Genomic DNA, 18,565 nt, shown 5'->3' on the forward strand with positions numbered 1-18,565 from the left:
AGTGCAAAACAGATAGAGAAAGAGAACAAGAAAAGGGTGAGGAGGGGAGGAAGGTGGGGGGGGGGGAGGGGGGGAAGGCGCAATGATCCGGAGCTGCGAGTGTTTTAATCTTAATTGTAGGGCCATAAGTCCCAGACCTTGTTAAACCGGTCTAGGCTCTGGTTCAGGAGGGCCGACAAGTATTCCATCGATTTAACCTCATTTGTTCGACGGAGAACCATCTGTTTGGACGGGATTTTTATTTGTTTCCAATTGGCTGTTAGGGAGCAGCGAGCTGCTGTGAGCAGGTGTGAGATTAGTTTTCTCGTGGAAGCTGATGCTGAATCAGTTGGTTTCGCTAGTAGGAACACCAGGGGGTCCAGAGGGATCTCTTCTCTCGCTATTTCCTCCGCTATAGAGCGGATCATATTCCAGAAAATCTGGACCCTAGGGCAGCTCCATAGTATATGTGCCAGATCTCCACCCTGACCACATCCTCTCCAACACATATCGGGCTGGTCAGGGAAGATCCGGCTCAGTCTCCTCGGGGACAGGTACCAATGAAATAGAATTTTGTATATATTCTCTTTGGTAGTAGTACAAATGGATGTTTTGGCTGCAGTTTCCCAAATGTCCTCCCAGTCATCTCTATCTATGTCTACGTTTAGGTCCTCGGCCCATTTCAACATGTAGTTGTGGTTGGCGGGTATCAGGGAATGTGCTAATCCCAGGTAGATTCCCGAGATCAGACCTCTTTGGTAAGTTCCCACGGCACATTTTTTTCCGAAAGTCGTGGGGCTTTTAAATTTGGATCTGTGGGACGCCACTTGATCTGTCTTGGTGGGAGGGTGGGGAGGGGGTGGGGGAAGGTGAGGGGGTTGGTGGTGGGGAGGGGGAGGGGGCAGGGAATGGGGAGGGGGGGTGGGGTAGGAGGAAGGGGGCGGGGGGAGGGAGGAGGAGGGGGGATGGTGGGAGGGAGTGGGGGGGGAGGGGAGAGGGAGGGGGATGAGGGATGCGGGAGGAGGAAGAGGGGCGCGGGGGGGGGGTGGAGGGAAGGAGAAAAAACCCATCGGGGCCAGTGGTGTACTGCCTGGGATTCTATTTTTTTTTTTGTATTTGCTATACTTATAACAACGTAACATACAGTTATTCAACGCTTATACAGTTTTAAACATCCAAACAGGAGAAAACTTTATAATACTACGTAAGTACCATCAATCCATATAATAATTCAGGCAGACGTTTTCCACTCTGTGATGGGGGTATGGGGGGGAGGGGCGGGGGAGGGGAAGGGTAAAATCCACCGGGACTTGTATTGCAATTACTGGAAATCTCTGTTGATATTTGCTATATATATAACGACAGCTACAGTAACTTATAAAGTTGAGAACACTTATACAAGAGGTGCTCTGGAAGTAACGACAAACCGTTTATAAACTTGGACAAACATTTTCCATTTCAGGGGGAGCTGGGTAGGACGACCCTGGGGGTGGGCGGTGGGCCGGACAGGCGTGAGGGGATGGCGGAGGATGGGGGATGGGGTGGGTGTGGGGATGGGATTCCGCCGAGCAGACCCCTTTGGTTTGTGGTGCATATATGAAAATAGATAATCATTCACAAGTTTTTACTAACTGTAGACCTACGACCCAAGGTCTTGGTGTGGCTTCTCGGCTCAAACCTTTAGTTGAAGTCTTCACAGTGGTACCAGCCGCCGTGTGAGCCCACGCAGTCTTAGTGGGATGGTGGGGAGGGGAAATCATCATCAGGTGGAGGGGGGTGGCGGAGGAGGGGGGTGGCGGAGGAGGGGGGTGGGGGGGAAGGGAGGGTGGGGGGGCAGAGGGCGGAGGAGGGGGGTGTGTGTGACCCTAATCCGACACGGGGACCTGCCGGTTCGGAGAAGATCATCGGAGTCGGATCCAGGGAAGGGGGGGGGGGTGGCGGAAGACTAATGTGGAATTGTCCCCCCTCCCCACCGACCCACAGGTGCATTGACCCTCCATCGGCCAGTATTGGAGTTCCGGCCAATGGGGCCGGACCAAGTCCTCCTCACCCGGATCCGCCCCAATGAAGCAGGCTTGGAATCCACTCTTCTTTTCCTTTAAACCTCCGAGCTTGGGTTCCTTTGGGATGCGATCCTTTGTGACGTACTCGGGTTTCTCCTTGGGGAGGGCGATCTGCCGGAACCTTCCTCCTCGGCTCCTTCATTTAGGGGGGGGAGGCCCAGTGCCTTCAAGAATCGGGGGATGTCTTCTGTGTAGGAGATTGTGTGGAATTTACCCTCCGCAAGCACTATCAATTTAAGAGGAAATCCCCAGCGGTACTTGATGTTCTTTTCTCTCAGCAAGATCGTGAGGGGTCTTAGCTCTTTCCTTCTTTCGATAGTTGTTTTGGATAAATCCGAGTATATTTGTAGTGGTGTGTCTTTGAAGGTAATTGTTCCTTTATTCCTGCTTGCTGTTAAGACGCGCTCTTTCTGGGAATATGAGTGGAATCTAACAAGAACATCCCTGGTTTTTTTAGGATCGGAGAATTTAGGGCCAAGAGCTCTGTGTACTTGATCGAGCTCTAGAGTTGTTTGGGACAGGTCAGGTGCCAGTTCAAGAAATAATTCCCTCAGGTATGGTCGTAGGGATTCTGCTGGAATTGATTCCGGTATATTGCGCACCCTGATATTCTGTCTCCTCTCTCTATTCTCTTGATCTTCGATAGATTCTTTTAGAGATCTTATCTCATATGCCATTCTGTTTAGGTCGTCATCTGTATTTGATTGTGCATTTTTGATGTCCTCCACCCTCTGTTACGTGGTCTCTGTTCTTTTCGTTAGGGCCTCCATATCGCCTTTCATGGTGTTAATGGCCTTGTTGAGGTCCTCCTGGAAACTTTTTCGCATCCTGGAGAAAAGATTCTCCATATATGCTTGCGTGAGTTCCCCTGTGGCTCCCGCCATCCCCAACGCCAGCCCCTCCTCCGCCCCCACCGGGGTGCATGCCCCGTCGCCATCTTGTGAGGCCTCGCTGATTATTGCTTGGCGCGGACTCGGGGAAATGTGGGCTGTTACTCTTTGGGGTAGCGGCTTTTTGCTTTTATTAGCCATCTTTGCTGACCAGCTAGTTGTACGTTACCGCTGAGAGGGGCCACAGACTGAATCCCTTGTACGTCTGTATCCGCTAATTTCCCCGAAAGGCTCAGATGGGGCGTTTGATAAGCAGGGAAAACGCAGTTTTTTTTATTTTTATTTATTTATTTAGTTCTCCCCTCCTTTTTATTTATTTATTTTGTGTGGTTTTTTTTTTTTTCCGTTTTTTTCCCCCCTTTTTTTCTGGCAGGTGAAGGCCTCTCCGTAGCAGGACACAGAGGGGACTCTCCTGGGCGCTCTCCTTCTTGCTACTTCCTTCCCTCCTGCATGGTGGCGTCGGCCATCTTGTTTGGGGTACTTTGTGTAATGGAGGGACTCTCCCCCACAGCGCCGCGCACCGCTGGATCTTTTGGCAAGGGGGGTGCTCACGTGCGCTCTCTCTCCTGCCTTACTGTGCCCCGGCAGGGATTAGAACTTTATTCGGTCCTGCGGTGTAGGGGGATGTCGGGGGGGGGAGGGGGAGGCCGCGCAGCAGAGCGTGCCGCCTCCGTCTTACCTCGTGGCAGCCGGCGGTCACCAGACCCCACGGGAACGAGCTCCGTGCAATTCACCCGCAGGCCCGGGTTCCGCAGGGCGCTCTGAGCTTCGACAACCCTCCCGCCCCGTGGGCCCGTCGCCGAGTCTCCGCTCCCGTCCCGTTCGCCAAAGGCAGAGGGCGATTTTCCGGCAGGGGGTCAGAGCCCCCAGGGGATCTGTCGGGGCACCGCAAATTCCAGCCGGGAGCCGATACAAGCACTCTTGTGGTGAGGAGGGCTTTAAATTACAGTCCGTGGAGGTTTGTGTACTTTGCCTTCTATTTAGGTTAGTTTTTATTATGGTTGATGCTTAATCTGATTAATTTCTTTTAGAGGGGCTCCGGAGCCAGTCCCTCAGGCAGCCATTTTTTTTTATGCCACCGGAAGTCTCCGTAATAATGCTTTTTCAATGTCGCCTCCCCACCGAATACCCAATGAGACATGGTCTATGGCGAATACACTAAGGAGATTAGAATTAGAATTATGCCTCAACTTGAAGTGTCTCGCAACAGTGGTAATTTTTCCCCCATAAATAGGTCACGTTCTGTATTCTTGATATTTCTGGTATGCTCCAAGACACGAAAGCGAAGCTCTCGTGTCGTCATGCCGATATAAATCATCTGGCAGGCTTGTCACTCATTACAATATTCTGGCAGTCTTTTTTATAGATGTTATAACTGTATTTGCAATTCAATTACTTTTTTTTTTAGTACTAGCCCTCTGATACTTGGTGTAAAGGTACAAGGGTTGAAAGGAGCAAAAAAGGACAATACTGCAATAACTTGTCTTAGTGATAATGTGCAGACGGGGAGCAGGGTCTGCAGAGCAGCTGGGTTGCAGTCAGTGAATCTTGAGAAATGAGAGAGACACAACTTGATATCTCAACAGCCCAATACAGATGAGAATTGTAGGCAATATTCTTGAGAGAAAGAGACAAGTTGATAATTCAGTTGCTCAACAGATTTAAAATTAGAAAGGATGATTTAAACTTTTTCTGGCAGATGTATTTATTTGGCTTTTTTTAGTTATGCTTCCTATGCATGGTGCAAAGTGCACTTTCAGGGCCTACCTAAACCGCTGCTCTGGGCCCCAGCAGGGACTGAGATGTACTCCACTCCCTCTCTCTTAAGTGCATTCCGCACTTGATGGTTGGTGGTTAGCTAGGGGGACCCCCACATTTTGCTCCCACAACTCCGATCAGTGCGGCCCCGGGGTTAAACCTTGCAGACATCTTGAGGCCTAGGAAGTAGGAGTGGGATGGATTGAGTACCCGAGTTATGCCATGACCATGTGGCTTGCCCCCGATTTGTCAACACCACTAAATAAAAGCCCCTCAAGTCCACGTGACTCACCGCTCCCACGGACCACAGCCGCTTCTGCTCCTCCGGGTCCTAGAATTGCCCATCTTGGCCCACTGTCTCCACGGACAAGGATCACCTGTATCTCCGCACGGCAGGCAGTAGTAAATAGCTCACCTCCGCAGCCACACTTCCCAAGGTTTGTTAGTAGGTATGCTCAGGGGGATAGCCTGAGATCTCAGCAAGGCTCCTGTGTCAGTTTCAGCTACATGGACCAAGGGTGCGGGGGAGAGACAGAGCCTCAAGACCTCACTAGGGCCTCTATGGCCACATGGCTAATTCTGCCTCAGGGGAAGGGAGAGGGGGCAACTTGTGGCATTCCCGCTTATGTTTTCAGCTTTGATTGAGGGCAGAGGAGTTGTCTCAAGTTCTTTTCTGAGGGCTCTGCATTAATTTATGATCCCTTCCGGGTCACAGTTCTTATTTTTGTTTGGTTTGTCGCACCATCACTGAGATTGCCTCTCTTCCTACAGTAGACCACCCACATAGCCCTGATAGGTGGCATGAGAGAGGGGACAGTCACGGGAGACCAGGTACTTTTTACACCATATATATATATATTACCAGAATCATTCATTAGGTAGAAAAAGATAGTAAAAACAAATTGTGTTTATTTCGGTAAACACACGTACAACAAGAGGCAATACACAAACAGTTGAAAATACACTTACTGGGGGTCTGGGGAAAAAAATCTAGGATGTAACTGTCCTTGACTAGGGGCGTCACTCGCAACCCCTGTATCTTCGCCAAAAGGAAACTTTTCGTTTAGTCCTTACAGGATTCGTTCGGGAATCCTTAGTTCTAACAAACTTTTGAAGCCAGGTACAAGTCTTAGTTACGATGGAATTTCTTGTACTGCACGATGTAGCTCCGCTGAAACTTTTTACAGCATGTTGAATCCGATCTCCCGATTGGCGGCACAGACTTTTGAAAGCACCAAAGTCCTATCTGTATAATATGCAGCCAATTACTCCGTGGGAACCAAATCGCCACTCTATGGCCGAGTTGCTCACAGTTCCTGCAGCCGGGCAAGGGGCTTCACGGTATGCCAAGGGTCATGCGCTAACCTCACACCTGAGCCAATTAGCATACCTGACCAAGCCCCTTTTCTGGCGCAGAATGTCTACCTCTGACCCGGACATCTGGACATCTGGCAGGGAAACCTGTTTACCTCTCTCCACTTCACACTTTCCAATGTCGGTACCTTTTTAAGTCCGGACTTTCCTAGAGACTCTGGAGTCGTCTCAGCAGGGTGTCTTAGAAGTCTGCACTTAAGATATGCATGAGTTACTCACCGGAATGGCCGGTCATACACTACCGACACACTTTATTAAAGTGTGGCCGGTACCGCAAGCCGGGAGATTTCCCGGCTTGCTAGTGGCCGCCCCTCGGCGTGCGGTCACGCGTCTTCGGGAGCGTGCGCCCCCTGCACGCGCGTCCAGGGGCTCCCCGAGGGAGCCCTGGTGTCCCGCGATCGCGGGACAGCGGCAGGGGGTTCCGGGGGACCCGGCGGACCCGGCAGCGGTAGTGAGAGCGCCCCGATCGGAGGGCGCTCTTCCGCTGCTTCGGCGCGCGCCCGTCACTCTCGGGCGCGCGCCAGGCTACTGCTGCGGCCAAGAACGGGCAAATGCTCGAATAAACTTGGCCGCAGCAGTATATTGAGTTTGCCAATTCCTAATGTATCCGCTGCCTCGCCTTCCTGAATACAAATGCCCTGGCTCTTTATAATTTTAATACCAAAAAAGAGGGGAACCTTCATTTACTATTTTCCCCCAAAGTTAACAACCCATAAACCATGGCAGCCTTACTGTTGTGACCCCAGGAGTGCCCACACCAATTTTTATCTTTCCCACATGTCCCTAACCCAAGTTAGCTAGTTAATTACCTGTGGTCTGCGGTTTAAACTTTCTTCCTGTCTGCGGTTTGGCAGTGACTCATTGTTGCAAGGCCTGAAGCGCAGACATGACTGCAGCCATACTTATCCAATTAACCTGCGGTTTAGGCCGTGACTCAGTGTAGCAATGCAGGGAACTAATCTAACCGCAACTGCACTTATCTAATTAACCTGCGGTTTAGGCCGGGACTCAGTGTAGCAATGCGCGGAACTACCTTACCACAACTGCACTTATCCAATTGACCTAAATACAGTGATGTGGTACGTATGGTTGCAACCCTCGGAGCCAATGCATTAACGGTGACCACAGTCATTCAATGTAGCTCATTTTAGCGCGTGTGGTCCGCTTATCCCTAGCCGGATACACACAGACAATTCTAAGGTACTTACAGGCTCTCAATCCGCAGTGGGCTGCAGAGCTGAACCCTTCACATTTACAATATGACTCAAGGGCACCCGGGCCCGGGCATAATAACTTTATTTACTGGCCTTGGTACCCCTTCACCGTCACACCGTCAGCCAATAGAACGAGGGTCTTGACACCGACTGACGTCAGAGGAGCAGGTGTGCCCAACAGGCTCAAAAAGCCGAGTGCGCAGGAAATATGATTTTAGCCAAAAGGAGAGCAGAATCTATGGCTGCATCCTCCTTAGCTAACTCATTGCCACCTGCAGGACCAGCTCCACCAAGTCTGAAAACTACAAAAGGTGTCCCCGCAGGGTGCCTTTTCGCCCTTTCCTCACTCACCAAACATTTTCACACCTCTGGACATCTTCTCCCCTTTGAAATACGGACTCTATGCAGACTAGCTAGCACCTTAACTGGTAGCCCGGGCAAGCTGCGTAGACTCATGAATGTAAGGGACATAGGACTGAGATATCAGGGCTCGAAACCCAGAAGTCTGGGGGACACTGGACCACCCCAGTGTAATTCTACTCGCGTACCGGCAAATAGTGCCTGCACGTCGGGTAGAATGAAGGTACCACGGGTAGCTCCGGACCCCGAATTCATGCAAACAAGAGAATTGCATTCTTACCCAAATATCCCACCTAAAACTTACACACAGCAAGTTTCATGAGACTGGGGTAAAGGGAACATGGAAAGTGGAAAAGCAGGGATCACTTTAACTTTACATGTACATATACCTGGCACCTGGCTTATGGTGCTGGGTAGCTGTCAGGGACCCACGGGAGCCAAGGGCAACCAGAGGGCTTAACCTTTATTATGAAGCCTGGTTACCCTTGCACATCACAGGGACTAAACAGAGCCTCCGCTCCCTGGGCCAACCATGCAGCCACGCCTCAAACACACAATTCTTCAGCTATTTAGCCAATTGTCGTCCTTTAAAAAAAAAAAAAAAAATAAGCTTTTAATAGTCCCCAGCAGTGTGGCTAGTGATATATTTATGTTTCTTTAAATTTAGAGTAGTTATAACCTGAGATGTTTAAAGATTGGTATTCCCTTGTTAGGGAGCTCTAGTACAACACAGCCATCTTAGCTTGGCAGCAGGCTACGTTAGGATCCGACTTTAACAATAAATACAGCATTGGAAAGCACAAGAAGAAGTCTTATTTCGCAAGTAAAAAAATAAAATGCAACTATAGCAGAGTCCCCCCAGGGTCCCTTTTACCTCCGTGGAGAGCGTGCACCTGGCGGGTGCTAGGCAGGTTGTGGTGGTGGCTGGAGACGTGAGCCAGTCGCCGGGAGCTTTGAGGTGCACCCAGCTAGTGGGGGCCGCCATCTTGAATTGCGTGCATGCGCAGAATGACTCAGATGTGCGGCGGCCATTAGGGAGCTTAGCGCATGCGCAGAGAATCCCAGGGACAGGCCACAAGGGGAACTACAATCCCCAGCAGCCCAAGGGACTGCAATCACATGCTGCAGCAGAGCCAATAGGGCTGTAGTATTCCGCTGCAGGGATTAGATACTTTTTGCGCGCTGGGACACGTTAGTCAGTTGGAAGCTGGCATCTGCACTAGGCCAGAGACCCCTGAAAGGCCCCAGCTAGGCCCAACTCCCCTCAGTTTGTGGCTGCTACAGGGACAGGCCCATAGATAGGGATACTGCCCATGTAGCTTGTAGTGAGGGACACAGCCAGTATACAGTGGCATCTTGGCCCTTGGTGGTCTGGGACCACCCCACGGAAGAGACTATACTTGTGGTGGACACCCCACATGGGGACCACCCCACACGAAGGCATAAGCGACAGAGTCGCGGATCATCGTTGGGTCTGTGTACCCCACCGCAGGATGCAGTGCGCCCGGTGCGGACGCACCCGGCAGGTACCCGGCAAGTGCACCAACACACACTATAGTGGCAGCACTGACCACATATAAGGGTGAGGGGTTATTTCTTTGTGGACACCAGGGTGGTTGGCTGCCCGAGGGCCCTGTCAAGTACTGTGGGGACTGTGGACAGGAGTGTGGGACACTTGGCGGGTGGTTACGGACGTGCGAGGCCTGGCGAGTAGGCTGTAACCAGTAGCCATACTCTCGTTCTGCAGTAAAGCTGTTATTTTATGTTTTACCCAGTGTGTGGTTATTGTATGTGTGTATATATATATATATATATATGTCCTGTAATGGGTAATTCCACATAGTAAATTCCGTTACAGGTGGAGGTGCTGAAGAACACCGTACCAGTTACACCCCAGGCACTCTGCAGTGGAGGCTCAGTCCTCCTGTGAGCCACAGGTATTGCACCACATACCGTAGCCACACATCCTCCAAGGGGGTGAGGGAAAGTGCGCTACACAACAAAAAATGGCAATCAGTATGGATGCTGACAACTTTATTGAGAGTGCCTATTTTAGTCACATGGAAAAGCTGCTTTGGGTTGATTTGTAATTATTATTTCGATCTACCATTACATTATATACCATTACATTTAAATGAAAACATCAATTCTCGCCCAAAATTTATTTTTAGCTATTTTTCGGCATACTGTATTTATTTGTTAGATGATACTAGTTTCAGTACTACTGTATAAAAACCTATAACATTGAGTTTTATAGAACTTGAGTTAATAAAACGAAGTATTTGTACCTAATGTGAAATACCAGTATAGAGAAAAGAAAGAGTCCCTATTGTGTGGCACTGGAGAGTCCACCCTAATTAAAAATTAAACTTTATTCTGGACTTGGTTAAAATAAACTGTTTGGAAGAACCACATACATAGAACAAACACAAAATATTTATTAAAAGACGGGGAGGTGTGGCGGGGTGTTTTATGGGGATATTATATATATTCCCTCTTAATTAAGCCTTAGTGAACCCTACTCCTGGGTAGTCTCTTGCAATGGGTCTAAAAGGTCCCTATTAGCAGTGGGGTATGTGTAATGAAATGCAAGCCTGTCTGTTGAATGGAGGACAAGGTTACACCTGGTGCTACTGTAACTAATATGAAGCAGCAAAAGGTACCTTGATCTGCATATAGTCTGCTGTTAACAGTACATGGATGCTGCTAATAACATTAAGATGTATGCAGTAAAGTGCAGGTCCATTTGTGCGATGTCAGGCAGAGCTGTGCCTGAATATTACCGGTACCTGAGCCCCTGTATACAATGGGGTGTATGTAGATTGAGTGCAGGTCTATATATAGAGTGCCAAGCAGAGCTGTGCTTGGCAAATACCGGAGTAGAGACAACTTTGGCACCTCAGTAGATTTAAACTGCACACAGGCTGTACACATATATACCAGAGAGACTGACCCTAAAGTCTGAGTGCTTTTGCTGCCCACGGACGCAGTCTGCGAAGCACTCAGACGGAGTATAGCCCACACCTCACTGATGAGCCGACGTGACGGTGACGTCAGACGTACCCTACGTTCGTTTCACCGTAACTGGCTTCATCGGGGGCGGGTTACAAGTGACTTTGGAGCGTTTTTATAGGCTGGTGTTGCCGTAGCAACGGGTTATAGCCGTCTTCTGATTGGTCATTGTTTCCAGCCAATCATAGTGCTCGTATTGATGACGCGCCCCCCCCGAAGTGGAGGGCGTTGGAGGGACATAAGTATTCCTTCCGATTGGCTGAGCATGATAACCTGTAATAGTTGATGAGCACTATGATTGGCTGGAAACAATGACCAATCAGAAGACGGCTATAACCCGTTGCTACGGCAACGCCAGCCTATAAAAACGCTCCAAAGTCACTTGTAACCCGCCCCCGATGAAGCCAGTTACGGTGAAACGTACGTAGGGTACGTCTGACGTCACCGTCACGTGACGTCGGCTCATCGGTGAGGTGTGGGCTATACTCCGTCTGAGTGCTTCGCAGACTGCGTCCGTGGGCAGCAAAAGCACTCAGACTTTTGGGTCAGTCTCTCTGGTATATATGTGTACAGCCTGTGTGCAGTTTAAATCTACTGAGGTGCCAAAGTTGTCTCTACTCCGGTATTTGCCAAGCACAGCTCTGCTTGGCACTCTATATATAGACCTGCACTCAATCTACATACACCCCATTGTATACAGGGGCTCAGGTACCGGTAATATTCAGGCACAGCTCTGCCTGACATCGCACAAATGGACCTGCACTTTACTGCATACATCTTAATATTATTAGCGGCATCCATGTACTGTTAACAGCAGACTATATGCAGATCAACGTACCTTTTGCTGCTTCATATTAGTTAGCACCAGGTGTAACCTTGTCCTCCATTCAACAGACAGGCTTGCATTTCATTACACATACCCCACTGCTAATAGGTACCTTTTAGACCCATTGCAAGAGACTACCCAGGAGTAGGGTTCACTAACGCTTAATTAAGAGGGAATATATATAATATCCCCATTAAACACCCCACCACACCTCCCCGTCTTTTAATAAATATTTTGTGTTTGTTCTATGTATGTGGTTCTTCCAAACAGTTTATTTTAACCAAGTCCAGAATAAAGTTTAATTTTTAATTAGGGTGTACTCTCCAGTGCCACACAATTGGGACTCTTTCTTTTCTCTATACTTGTCAATACCCCATTCCCTGTGAGCACCGCCCTTTTCCACTGTTTGGCGTTCTCCCTCCCTCCTAGTGCTTGAGCAGAGTTTCTGCTGCATTCATTTGCTGGCAGACCACCTTGCCTATTAATGTGAAATACCTCCTGTACTGTAGAGTTTAAAACAATTCAGGTGCAACTGCACTCCCCCTTCATGTTTCTTTATAAATCTTTTGCTCGGTGCACGGTCAGTAGATTGAGCAGGACTAATGCATATACTGGTTATATACTGTAGTACATGTTCTGTGTGTACAGTATGTCATCACATATTTTTATAATACATACAAAGCGTATACTGGTAATTGTTTTCAGTTTTCCCGTTCACATAATTCTGATGTGAAATAATGAATGCAATTCAGTGGGCCCCTTAAAAAAAGCTTTTACAAGACATATGCCTATTTATAGACGTAGGAGGTATGCCTAAAACTACAAAATATTATGAAGGCTCAACTGGATCAAGTTTATATGAAGCAATAGTACTGTATGTTGGAGATAAGAGTAAGGGGTCTCTCTATGATGTAATCTGGGCTACAGTTGTAACGGTGATTCCCCCACCCAATCTCACATAGGGTCTTCCAAGGGAAATAGCACTCTGGTTGCATGGGTCTTGTTGGTGCATACCAGCTGGTAACAGAGGGCCCTGAGTCTCCCGCGATGACATGGGGGATAACAGGACAAGCTTCTGGGGCTGTGCCCGAATTCTTCTTACAATTCTTCTTACTGGTGCAGCGTCTCCATCTTGTGCAGCCCCCAGTTGTGTGGGGTGGAGTATCTGCAAAAGAGTTATGTCCACCTCCTCCCAATATACTCCACTCTCAGGCAGGATATAGATAACAGCAGATGTTCTTTATTGGTCCTTCCTGATTCAGCAAAGTCTTTATCACAGCACACAGCAATCAAAGGTTGTCACCTTCAGGATGTCCCTGGACACCACCCCTAGTCAGGGCTCTAGGAGCTGTCCTTGCTCTTCCCTTACTCCCTTGTGGAGTATGAGGAATATCTCTCCCCTTATGGAGGGCCTTAAGCGTACCAGAGCCCTGGCAGCTTGCTGAAAACCGACTATCCTCTCTCAAAGGTGGAGAGGAACACACTCAAACAGGAAGTGGTAGTTAATGTAGTACAGATCCAGTAGACCCACCCCTGTGCCTTTGATTGACACAAGGCCTGAGCACTACCTTCTCTGACCAACTGAATTACAGTGGGTGGGGCAAACCCATATTTACTCCTGGCACCTGCCCTTACCAGGGATTATTGCACAGGAGGAGGACAGAATAATAGCCCAAACCTACCAGGGCTATACAGTATTTACAGTAATTAAAAAATATATATATTATATTTCTGCTTGAATAGAGACCAGTGGAAACTGTGAGGAAGTATGGTAGCTTTATTATTAGCAAGCCGTTTCTAATCATCACACTTTTCTTAATAAGACACATAATGTAGGTGTTATATAGTGGTGTGAAAGGTACTGGAATCCTAAACTAAGAGTAATGCATTTATACACTCCAATAAATAATTCAGCTTTAAATAAGGAAATGTGACAGAGAAGCATTTATCCCCTCCTAGTTAATATGCCAACCTTATTCCTAATAATTTCATAATCACTGTATGGCATCTCCGGGGTGATTATTATTATTTTTTTAAAGGGTGCTGCAACTATCATGAGTGGTCTCACAAAAAGCCTTGGTTATATAAACAATAGTTATAATTAGAAGCTTTTTAATAAGGATCTTTGCCACTTCTTGTACTTTAACTTTGTGCTGGAATCATTACATTATCTAAGAAGAAATGCCATTAATAATAATTTTGCTAGAATGCCCGTCAAGGTTGGAATCTTTTGAGACACCAGAATGTGTCATGAAATCTGTTTTTTGGATTAGCCATGTTTAGGCAATCTCACCTGAATAAGAATTCTAAAAGGTTTTTTTTTATTAATAAAATGCTATTTTACTACATTTTGTGTCGTGGTTAACCAACTTTAAACGGGACTATTTATCTGTCTTAATATAAACCTTCAATTCCACCAGGTACAAAACTTCAGACACGGGCACTGAGCTTGTGCGTTTCTATTTGTCAGATTTCTTTAGTATCTGGCTCTGGTATTCCATAATGATACCACAAATAGGAAAAGTATTATCCTATCGATTCTGTGAAATGTAGGATGAGGACATAGCTGAAAAACACACCATCTCTTCACTTGTAATATAAGTGTCACCCAATTGTTCTGTAACAGTTAACAATATGCTTGAGTTTTGTAAATACATAATATTAAGTTAATTGCTTAGGTACATATTGGTTTACTACAACCATTCTTTAGTTCAGGGCTCTTTAACTTGTGGCCCGCGAAGAGCTTTGACGTCGGCCTGGCCGGCTCAGCTTTTGCTAGTTTCACACAAGCTGCTTAGGCAGCTAAGTGCAATTTGTCACACTGAAACACACTTGTAAGTTAAAGTAATGTAAATACAGTTTGTGTGGCACATATATTATATAAAAAAAATGTAAGTCTTCAAATGTATCTAAAATTACATTACAATAAACTTCTATTCCTAATTTTTTCCTGATCTGGCCCCTTTGGGGAACTAGTTAAAGAGCCATGCTTTAGTTCGCCCCCTGACTCCCCAGAAAGGTCAGTTATTTTTGACTGGACACTCCCTGTCAGCGAAACATAGCAAAGCTGCTCAATCAAAGTCCTGAAATAGAAGCACATGAGTTAGTTTGCAGTTCGCCATCTGCACACAGCTAGGGAACAACTCAAGCAGTGATATTGAGTTTAGAGGAGACAGAACAATCTTTAATACGATAAAATCTGCATTGTGCTTGTTCTTTAGAGATTATACAGTCGCTTTATTGATTTTGTACTACTTGAATCAGAAATGAAGCTGAGTATTGGCATATTCTTTGGCGGCATATTTGGTGCTCTGGGAATTTTAATCTTTTTGGTGGCGTTTGGAACAGATTATTGGCTTCTTGCCATGGAAGTTGAGAAATGTTCAGAAAATAACAAAGATGTTGGGGTTAGTATTTCTATAAAAAAATTATTTTTTGGTGGGGAGTAATGTGATAGTAATTAAATTCAAGCGGTCTGCAATAAATGTTATGCGACCTTTATCTGAATGACATTTATACTTCAACTCGTTTGTTGACAATATATAGAATAATATAACTTAATAAAAGGTAATCATTTTATTCTATAGCATGCAGTAAAAGTAGCAACATGAACCTTGCATACTTTTATTGGAAAAAATAATTGATAATTAGATAAGCTAATATGTATGTGTTGGTATTTTAAATATGGTCAGAGTAAAGTACGTATGACTGACACACTGTGAAAGTGCCTTCTTTCTGTATTATCTGCAGGCTGAAGGGAATCATTCAGTCCTTTTGCATCACGAGGGCTTCTTCTGGAGGTGCTGGTTTAATGGAGATGTACGAGAGGACACAAACAGCATGGGAACTTTCTGGTTCAGTAAGATATTTTATTGTGACAGTGTATAGTGTCAAACCTCACTATCCAGATGAAAACCATATTTGATTCAATTTTATAACATCTCTTTTTGTTTAAAGTGGTGTAACATTTTTGGTTGTTAAAAAATATATATATTTTGGACTAGGTTTGAAGTAGGGGGTCGTCAGAACTGAACCACGTTCATTTTAGCTATGGGGATCCCCTGCTTCCCAAGATACTTGCCTCTAAAGGGGGTTCCGATAGCAGCCCTGGCTGGGCATGGCAAATATCTGTTTAAAGGTACCACATTCCAAGGGTCAATAGGAAGTCTCGACATCATCCCTTGCGGCTTCCTTCTGCCCTGCGTGACCTTTATACAGAATTTATATACCGGCAGAACTTTTAGAGGATTAACATCTCGGAGAGCAGGGGGGGCCCACAGCTAAAATTAACATGCACCTAGGGCAGGAAATATACATTTATTTTCAAAGGGAAAGTTTTTTTAATCTTAACTATTTCTGGTCTCTTAAAAGGAAACCATTTTTGACCCGAAAACTTTCTTCAAGTAATGGTCACTTTCAGTGGTCAGAAAGCTTCCTTGCCGGCCTTTTTAATCTTCAATTGCATACGGCAGAAAAGGAGGTTGACGACGTACTGCGTCCTCCAGTAGCACCTTGCTATCTTACCATGCAAAATGATTTTACATTTCACAAATACATTATTGTTTTGTTCCTTTGTTTCATTGTTCAAATAAGAACCAGTCAATTTGCCTTACAGAAAAACCTGTGGCAATGTGCCTTATTTCAAGACATCCTAAGCCTGTTAAACCGTTGGAAAAACACTGTTTTGCACTTGTTTCAGAAATATTTGTACAATATTTATGCTAAAAAAACTGAAAGGTAGAGCTTTAGGTTTATAAATAAAAAAAGTTATTGAACTCTGAATTTGTAAATTAAAAATCAGTGGTACTCGTCCCTTGGTACACTGGTTCCCAATCCTTTTAAACCCCCTTCCCAAAACTCCCATTTAAAACTTTAATAAATTAATGTAGTGGCACGTATTAATTTTGTTCTATTGATAGAGAAAAATTGCTTTCTTTCTGTTTGTCATTATATCTTTGTCCCTCAATCTGACCACCTCTCTTTTTTCCCCATTCTATGCCCTCTGCTTTCTTTGCCACTTTCTGTATCTCCCTGTGTGAATATCTTTCCTATGACTCTGAGTTCTCCTCTTAAGTCTACAGGGCCCCCAGGTTGGGATATACTGTGTTAGTAACATCACACTTCTATCTCTGCTATGTTAAACCAAATACATAATGCCTTACTGTTTTCCTGTGACACTGTTGTTTAGAAGAGATGACTTGTGCTACAGTATACTGTACTTCATCAGATATTTACTGAAGGTTTCTGTAAAAATGTTCAGTACCTTTGTACTTCAGTACCTTTAATGCAGTACCTTCGTACTTCAGTACCTTTAATGCAGTACCTTTGTACTTCTTTGCAATGGTGTATGAAGAATACCTAGAGGGATGGTTTCCAGTATTTGTAAACTAGTTTACCTAAAAGCAATTGTTTTGTCTCAGAGACCCATATTTTGTGTTTGTTGCACATATTAAGATGACCAAAATTTGGGGATCTGTGTGCCCATAAAATCTCATTTTAAAGAGAAGGCACTCTGCATAGTGACAAATATTAATTGGGTTATTTATTGATGGAAACAGCCTTCTTTCTATTTGTCACTATCTATTACCTTCTTTGACCCCTATCTCATTTTATCATGGTATGTCCTCTTTGTCTTCTTTACCACTTTCTATATCTCCCAGTGTGCATGTCACTTCTGTTACTCTGAAGCTCCCTTCTAAGGGGCAGATTAATCAAGTGTTGGTACTGGTTAGCGCACTCCTTCTGGCGTTACTTCCCATTCAAGTCAGTGGGAGTCATCGCTGGATTTGGTACGCTAACACTTACCAGTGGTTGATGAATCTGCCCCTAAGTCTCCTGAGCCCTAGGGGGGTCTAAGCTGGGAAACACTGACTTGCAGTCTCGTTCACAAACCAGTTGTAGACATTACAGTGTTCCATGCTAACAGCTGCTGCCTCTTCATAAGTGAGGACTCTGAGGCGAGGTTACATCACACGTATATGTATTCCATAATATCGATTGTATGATTGTAATGTTTGTATTTGGCAAGCCTGATTTTATATATATATATATTTTTTATATATATATATATATATAGGAAACCAGGTGTCCCACCAAGGAGACAAAAAACAGCACTCAAGGTATATTGCAAAAGTGTATTTGAAAAAAAAAAAAAAAAAGCAGGCACATATAAATCCAACGTTTCGGTCCTGTATAGGACCTTCCTCAGGACCGAAACGTTGGATTTATATGGGCCTGCTTTTTTTTCAAATACACTTTTGCAATATACCTTGAGTGCTGTTTTTTGTCTCCTTGGTGGGACACCTGGTTTCCTGTTATTTTTGTTGATCAAGCACCTATTTCTTTGGAGCCTTTGAAGTGCCTGCTGTTATCTTTATATATATATATATATATATATATATATATATATATATATATATATATATATATATATATATATATATATATATATATATATATATATATATATATATATATATATATATATGCCGTTATTCGAACACTTCACGCATTGTATACCTCGGAATACCCATGTCATGGCTCGGGATTTCTTCGAACCGTACCGCCTTAAGACACGAGTGCAGGCGAGAGCAGAAAATGTCATTTTAGTGTTCTGGTTTTTAAACACCTTAAATTGACACAGTAACACAGTAGCACAGTACTGTACACATTGCAATTCATTCATTTCATTGCATTTAATTGCACACAATCCATGAAATTCAAACAAAGCAACCGCGATAAACACGTGTGCCTGGGGCGATTAGCAGCGTTAATGCCACGTGGAGTACAGCTGCGCACACGAAAACGGCTCCGTGATTTGTTCGAATAACGGCCGCTGCATCTGTATATAATGTTAGTGTGTTTCTTTTAGCTTCAGTTGTTTTTCTATTTGCGTGTCAGTGTAGAATCCTTTGTCTCCTGCTTCCACAGAACCAATACATTATTTTAAAATGCAATGAAATTCGTGATACGATAGATCTGTATTGAATATGCAGCTATTATAATTTAATCTAGTCTTATCTATGTATTTACAAATGTGATATTGATAAAAAATCTTGTCAGAAATACACATAACATCTGTTAACCTCA

General features: G+C 45.3%; 1 protein-coding gene across 2 annotated transcripts in view; it reads left to right on the forward strand.

The window, feature by feature from the left end:
* The window catches only part of TMEM182 (transmembrane protein 182), a 49,666-nt gene that overhangs the window by 23,169 nt on the left and 7,932 nt on the right, over positions 1-18,565 (forward strand). The window contains exons 1-2 of one of the 2 annotated variants that reach the window (XM_075590428.1): positions 14,571-14,883; positions 15,227-15,335. In XM_075590428.1, the coding sequence (XP_075446543.1) occupies positions 14,743-14,883; positions 15,227-15,335 (250 nt within the window). In that variant the 5' untranslated portion in view covers positions 14,571-14,742. Of the gene's footprint in view, positions 1-14,570; positions 14,884-15,226; positions 15,336-18,565 lie in introns of those variants that run through there. The other variant, XM_075590429.1, reaches the window with a different exon arrangement.

This window comes from Ascaphus truei, chromosome 3 (genome assembly GCF_040206685.1).
Source record: "Ascaphus truei isolate aAscTru1 chromosome 3, aAscTru1.hap1, whole genome shotgun sequence".
Lineage (NCBI taxonomy): Eukaryota > Metazoa > Chordata > Amphibia > Anura > Ascaphidae > Ascaphus > Ascaphus truei.